This window comes from Bison bison, unplaced genomic scaffold (assembly GCF_000754665.1).
Source record: "Bison bison bison isolate TAMUID 2011002044 unplaced genomic scaffold, Bison_UMD1.0 scf7180017863950, whole genome shotgun sequence".
Taxonomy (NCBI): Eukaryota; Metazoa; Chordata; class Mammalia; order Artiodactyla; family Bovidae; genus Bison; species Bison bison.
In genome coordinates, this window is record NW_011494522.1 from 414331 (window position 1) to 422219 (window position 7889).

The window sequence follows — 7889 nt, forward strand, 5'->3', positions numbered from 1 at the left end:
CTGCCCCCCCCCCTGCCACTACAAAGGTACCTGCAGCTAGCTGATCCGGCACCTGAGCCTGTGCACACCAGTTAGAGCCACTACCACTGTGTGCCCTAGACCCTAGACCTGGGTCCGAAGGCACTTCTGAGGACCTCAAAGCCTGGAGCCTCGATAGATCTTTGCAGTGCTAGCCAAGGACCACACAGCTGTTAAGGCTGCGGATCCCGACAGCCTGAGCCCATGAGCCACCATGTCTCCTCTGGACCCAGTGCCACCCAGCGCCCCCATACTTGGTGCCGCAGACCACTGGACTCGGGGTTCACACCACGCTTCAGCAAGCCCCTAACCACAGGTGAAAGTCTTCCCTTGCTGAAGTCAGTCCACCAAGTCATGAAGGGGCAACCAATTCTTCAAATACACAGATACTTACTTATGCAAGGCTACAGGGATCATAAAGAAAAAGTGAAACGTGAATCCACCAAAGCAATACAGAAAACCTCTAATAACCCTGGTGGCTCAGTGGTAAAGAATCTGCCTGCAATGCCGGAGACATGGGTTCGACCCCTAGGTCAGGAAGATCCCCTGGAGAAGGAAATGGCAATCTACTTCAATACTCTTGCCTGAAAAATCTCAGGGACAGAGGAGCCTGGTGGGCTACAGTCCGTGAGGTCCCAAAGAGTCGGACACGACTTAGCAGCTAAGCAACAATAACTGGCCCCAAAGAAATGGAGATGCAGGAATTGTCTGACAAAGAATACAACATAATTGTTCTAAAAATACTCAGAGTGTTACAGGACAGCACAAATAAAAATTTAACAATGTCATGAACACAATATAAGAACACGATGAGAAGATTCAATACCAAAACAAAAACAAAACAAAAAACCCAAACCACCCAATTTAAAAAATGGGCAGGAGATCTAATTAGACGTTTTTCCAAAGAAGACATATGAATAGCCAACAGACACCTGAAAATATCCTCACACAGAGCAATGAGAATCAAAACCACAATGTGGTATCACCTCTCACCTGTCAAATGGCTATGATCTAAAGTCTACCAATAATAAATGCTGGCAAGGATGTGGAGAAAAGGGAACACTAGTACACTGGTGACAGCCACTACGGAAAACAGTATGGAGGGTCCTCAGAAACCTAAAAATAGAACTACCATATGACTCAGCAATTCTGCTCCTGGGTACTATCCAAAGAAAACAAAGACTAATTTGAAAACATACACACACCGCCCCCGCCCCATATTCACTGAAGCATTATTTACAATAGCCAAAATACGGAAGCAACCTAAGTGTCCATCAACAGATGAATAAAGAAGATGTGGTATACATACACAATGCAATATTTATTCAACCACCAAAAGAATGAAACTGTGCCATTTGCAACAACATGGATTGACCTGGAGGGTACTATGCTTAGTGAAAGAAGTCAGACAAATACTCTACCTTATCACTTTATATGTGAAATCTACAAAAGAACACAAATGAATGCAAATTACAAAACAGAAACAGCCTCAGATATAGACAGAACAAAGTAATGGCTACCAGCGAGAAGAGGGACAAAATACAGGTATGGGAGTAAGAGACACAACCTGCTATAAATAAAACATATAGGCAACAAGGATACATTGTAGAGCACAGGGAAATATAGCCATCGTTTGTAATAGCTTGAAATGGAGTAAAATCTATGGAAATACCGAATCAGTATGTTGTGTATCTGAAACAAATAGAATATTATACATCAACTATACCTCAACAAAAATAAATAGATAAAAATAAAATATAGTAACTTAGGGGGGAAAAAACCCAAGATGTGAATTCACCAGAGAAAACATAAAAGAGAAACACAGGAATTTGGAAGGTGAATATAATCCCTAAACTGAAGAATTTAACAGAGCTTCAACAGCAGCTGAGAGTCAGAAGAATCTATGAGCTCACAGGCAGGTCACTGATAATTAGTCAGCTAGTGGAGAGGGGGGACAAAAAAAACCACTAATGAAGAAAGCCTACAGGTCTTATGAGATTCCTTCAAAAGAAACTATGTATCACTGAAGTCTCAGAAGGAAAAGAGAAAAGGGTAGAGAGTTTATTTACAGAAACAATGGCTGAGAAAATTCCCAAACTTGGGGAAAAGATTTGAACATCAAGTTCATTAAACTAATAGGTCACCCCAAAATTTCAAACCAAAATTATCTTTTCCAAAAAGGGAACCCTCCTACACTGCGGGTGGGAATGCAAACCGGGTACAGTCGTCATGAACAGTAAGGAGGTTCCTCAAAAACTAAAAATAGAGCTACCATATGACCCAGCAATCCCACTCCTGGGCACATACCCAGAGAAAACCTTAATTCAGAAAGATACATGTACCCCAGTGTTCACTGCAGCACTATTTACAATAGCCAGGACATGGAAGAAACCTAAATGTCCATCAATAGAGAGATGGATAAAGAAAATGTAGAATATGTATACACAATGCAATATTACTCAACCATAAAAAGGAATGAAAGAGTGCCCCCCCAACACACACTGAAATATTACTGCTGCTGCTGCTGCTGCTGCTAAGTCGCTTCAGTCGTGTCTGACTCTGCGACCCCATAGACGGCAGCCCACCAGGCTCCCCCGTCCCTGGGATTCTCCAGGCAAGAACACTGGAGTGGGTTGCCATTTCCTTCTCCAATGCAGGAAAGTGAAAAGTGAAAGTGAAGTCGCTCAGTCGTGTCCGACTCTCAGCGACCCCATGGACTGCAGCCCACCAGGCTCCTCCGTCCATGGGATTTTCCAGGCAAGAGTACTGGAGTGGGGTGCCATTGCCTTCCTCAACCATAAAAAAGAACAAAATAGTGCCATTTACAGAGATATCTGCACTCCCATTTTCATTTGTGGCATAATTCACAATAGATAAAATATGTTAACAACCTAAAAGTTCAGAACAGAAGAATGGCTGAAGGAGGTGTGGGGACCTCCCGGCCCAGTGGCTAGGAACATGCGTTCCAGTGCATGGACACCGGTTTGGTCCCAGGTCAGGAAATGCACATACACGGGGAAACTAAGCTACGTGCCACAACTCCTGAGTGTGTGTGCTCTAAAGCTTTCGCTCCGAAATAAGAGAAACCTCCACGCCACAGTGAGAAGCCCCTGTGCCACAACTAGAGAGAAACCGCACACACAGGCAAAAAAAAAAAGAGTATTGGGTTGGCCAAAAGGTTTGCTCAGGTTTTTCCGTAATATCTTATGAAAATACCAGAAGGAAACTTTTGGCCAACCCAATATATATGTACAACGGAATATTATTTTGTCCATTAAAAAAAAAAAAAAGAAGGAAATCCTGCCATTTGTAACAACATGGATGGACCCTGAGAGCCAAGTAAAGTAAGTCAGATGAGAAAACACAAATCCTGTATGATCCCACTTATATGTGGAACCTAAAAACAACAAAGTCATAGGAACAGAGAGTAGAATGGTGGTAGCCAGAGGTTGAAGGTAGCCAGGGGAGAAATGGGAAGATGTTGATGAGACGGTATAAACTTCAGATATATAAGCATGGTGACTATAGTTAACAACACTATATTGTATACTTGCAAGTGGCCATGATAGTAGAGTTTTAATGTTCTTACCATAACACCAAAAACAAAACTGACCTTTCTGTGATAAATACTTCATAATATACACATGTATCAAATGATCACACTGTACACCTTAAACTTATACAGCATTTGTTATATGTCAGTTATAGCTCAATAAAGCTTGGGGGTGGAGGGGAGCATGTTAACTTTTATTAACTCAAAAATAAATAATATTATTGAAACCTTGGCAGCATGGATAGTACCTGGCACACAGCTAACACTTAAAAAAATTCATTTAATGAATAAAGGAAACAAACAACAACAACAACAAAATAAACAAAGGAAACAAAAAAATTTCTTAAAAGTAATTGACTTGAGGGACTTCTCTGGCGGTCCAGTGGCTAAGAACCCATGCTCCCAATACAGTGGTCCTGGGTTCAATCCCTGGTCAGGCAACAAGACCTCACATGCCTCAACTAAGAGTTCTCATGCTGCACCTACAAAAAGATCCCACATGCCAAAAGGAAGACCCAGCGCAGCCACGTAATAACTTTTTTCAAATTGACTCCATAGTTTAAATCACATATTCAAATAAGGGTATGAACTAAAGACAGGGGCAAAGCAACTAAAGTACAAAACAGACCAGTCTTAATAAGTGCTATTTTATGATCATGGCAAATCTATAAAGGCTGAAAGGTCCAAACCCAAGCTCAGCCAAGAAATAGTTGAAACTGCAAGGCTACACGAACCAAGGGCTTCCCTGGTGGCTCAGTCAGTAAAGAGCCTGCCTGCAATGCAGGAGACCCGGGTTTGATTCCTGGGGTGGGAAGATCCCCTGGAGAAGGAAATGGCTACCCACTCCAGTATTCTTGCCTGGAGAATCCCAAGGACAGAGGAGCCTGGCGGGCTACAGTCCATGGGGTCCCAAGAGTTGGACACGACTTAGCAACTAAACCAAACCAAACCAACTAAGAAACTGTAATAATATTGTTTTTTTTTTTCTTTAACCTGTCCATATTTACTTCCTCTTCCTGTGATAGCACACTGAGCTCTTCCTTTGAGGAAAAGGTCCCTCCTCCTCCAAAGTAAACAATTGGTGCCCTGCCCTCTCCTAACAAACAGTAAGCAATAAACCCAAGCCAGGCCACTAAGTCCCTATCTGTCTCAATCTCTGAAAAATCTGAATCATGAGCAGAGTGATCACATGACTGGAAAAACAAAGAAGAACTATCTGTTGGAACGGAAGCTCTATAAAGACTACCCACTGCTTCCTGCTCTCTAGATCTCTGGAGCTGCTCAAGGGTCTGTTCTTTTTAAACTCAGTTTCTCAGCATTTACTTTCAGAGTATGAGCTGGTCATTCTAGTGATTTACTTAAAGTAGTCAAAGAACCCTAAAATGGTAGACCTAGGTACTATTTCAGTCACTTACAAGCAAAACAGGCGACCTCTGAATAATGAAACCAAAATGAAAGTTAACTTCAAAATATTTTAAAATGCATTTACAAAGGTGAAATCAATGTCAGACCTAGACTATAAAACACTATATATGCTATCTTAAGAAAAAAATACAATAGCATTATATTCACCCATTTGTTTCTGGCTAGGTGCCCTTACTTCATTAAATAAGATCCATTATATGAACATCATGCAAGATCAGGTTTTTATCAGAGTCATAAGAAGAAAAGATTGTGTTTAATCAGAAATGTGATCTCTACCTCAATTTTGGTTTGGATCTTACTACCCAAGGTGCTTCCTCTGGAGCTCCCGTTTCATATCTTCTCATCCACTATCAAATGCAAGATCTGTGGTCAACGGCATGACTAGTGCTAAGAGGAGAAACATCTAAAAATATCTATTCAAGCAGCTGACTGACATTTCCACTTGTCTGACTGCAGTCTTCATGAAGCAAACACAGGAATGCACACAAAGTGCTGATAAACTCCTCTCATGCCCTGGAGCACAGTCAATCTGCAACAACCTAAAAAGGGAAAGCTATTCACCTACCTCTACCTCGACACCTACCTGGTTTCTAAAATCCTAAGCTGTGTCTAGTGCTAAGCTAAGAAATGTCTTTCAGAGGAGAAACGTGATTTTAGTAGGAAGAAAAAAATACACATATATTTCTACTGTGGCCTCAGACTTTATTTTACACTATAAGTTAATTAAAATGCATAATCCAGGGAATTCCCTTTTGGTTCAGCGGTTAGGATTCGGCGCTTTCACTGCAGAGGGCTGGATTCGGTCCCTGGGGAACTAAGATCTGCCAGGCCGCATGTCTGAGGCCAGAGAAAAGGAAAGGAAAGAAAAAACAAAGAAAAAAAATGCATAACTGAGATCCATCATCAACAGTTCCAGTATGTGAAAAGTGAAGAAAATGAATACAAAATAGGCAGAACATAAAAATCTCTGTCTGGTAAAGTATACAATATAATTGGAAGAACCAAATATACACATGGGCAATATGTGTATTACTGATTTGACAAACAGAAGTTTGTACATGATTGAATACACGTTACATTTACCTTTTCTCCTAATATGTTTACTCTTACACAAGGCAAGGAGGTTTAACAAGAAAAATAAGAGCATCTGGGCACTGTCCCAAAACCAAGAACCCAGGACTTTTTACATGTGGCCAGAAACTAGATTAAATGCAATCTGTATCTAATATTTTTCTTCAACATGTTCCCATGAAGCACACGCTATAGTTTTGGCAACTGCCATCAGAGTTCGTCAACATTTATGCTGCAGACTGCTTTAGGCAAGGCTGGGATGTTTCTGGTAAAGAGACAGAAGGAGGAAAAGGAGTATGTGAGGTAATTAAAACGCGTTACAATTTCATTTCCTGTCAAGTTTCAGATTTGATATTTAAATACTTGGCTTCTGGTACACAGTTCTGCTACTGCAGCTCCAATTTGCTGACCTTCTCAAAAATAATATATAGGTACCAAAGAAATGTAGGACTGCTTATTGTCAACAACAGTGACACAAAGGAAAACCCCAAAGGCTAATTTCTTCCAGCCAGGTGAAAGTAGTTAACATCTCCCATAATATAAACAGTATGTGCCCTGGCAGATACCAAACACAGAGCTCCTGCAGATGGCAACGTCTTTGAAAGCAGAAACTAACAAAGACAAATGAAAACCAAAAAGCAACGAGGCAAACACAAGCAGTGAGGGCAAGGGAGTGAAGTATGCAGAGTCTTTCTTCTATTTTCAAAATAATGTCTGGTCGGGAGATTTACACTCTCTCTAAAAAAATAGAAAAATAAAGAGTATGGCATTGCAATACCATGTACATGTATCAATGGAAGAGAAGCACAAGTCCAGAAATGGATCACACACACATGGTCAATTATTTTTCAACAAAGGTGCCAAGGAAATCTAATTTGAAAAACAAAAAAAAAATACTTTCAATTAAAACTAGCTATTAGGTAAAAGGAAAAAAACTTGGCTCTTATACTAAACACAAAAATACCTCAAAATGAATTACAGACCTCAATATAGAAACACTGTAAAACTTCTAGAATAAAACAGGAGACAAAATCTTCACAACTCTGCAGTAGGCAAAAATTTCTTAAGGGACCAAAAGCATAAATCATGAAAGAAAAAACTAGTATGCTGAACTTCATAAAACTTAAAAGCTTCTCCTCTTCAAAAACAGTTAAGAAAACAAAAAGGCAAGCCACAGACTGGGAGAAGACAGGCACTATATATATGTATGACAGATAACTAAGATCTTGACTATATTTAAGAAAAAAAAGTTTAAAGTTAATAATAATAATAAGAAAACACCAATTTTTAAATAGACAAAGATTTTTAAAATTTACCAGAAAAAGATACAAATAACCAATAAACCCATGAAAACATGTTTGATACCACTGGTCACCAGTGAAATACAAACGGAAAATCATGAGACATGACTGCATAATCACTAGAATGGCTAAAACATTTCAACTGACAATGTAAGTTTTGATGAGGATGAGACGCAAACAGAACTCTCATACGCTGTTGATGGGAATGCAAAATGGTACAGCCACTCTTAGACAATTACATAGGAAAAATGGAAATACATCCAAAGACCTGCGCATGGACTTTTCATAGCAGCTTAATTGTTTACAGCCAAAATCTAAAAACAAATCAAATTGTCTATCAACAGGTGAATGGTTAAACAAATTATGGTATATTCCATTCTATACAATTGAACAGTATCTAACAATAAAAAGAAACAACTTCAAACACACACTGAGCAAAAGAAGCCAGACAAGAGAATAGTCTATGATTCTATATATGTGAAATTCTAAAACAAAGACAATCTATAGTGGACAGAACCCAG

At 39.8% G+C, this 7889-nt stretch overlaps 1 protein-coding gene across 1 annotated transcript in view; it reads right to left on the bottom strand.

Annotated features, from left to right (window-relative positions):
• Positions 1-7203, bottom strand: part of OSBPL8 (oxysterol binding protein-like 8) — a 136840-nt gene extending 129637 nt beyond the window's left edge. Inside the window, exon 1 of the mRNA XM_010833860.1 lies at positions 5273-7203. Within this exon, the coding sequence (XP_010832162.1) occupies positions 5273-5340 (68 nt within the window). The 5' untranslated portion in view covers positions 5341-7203. The remainder of the gene's footprint in view (positions 1-5272) is intronic.
• Positions 7204-7889: the final 686 nt, after the last annotated feature.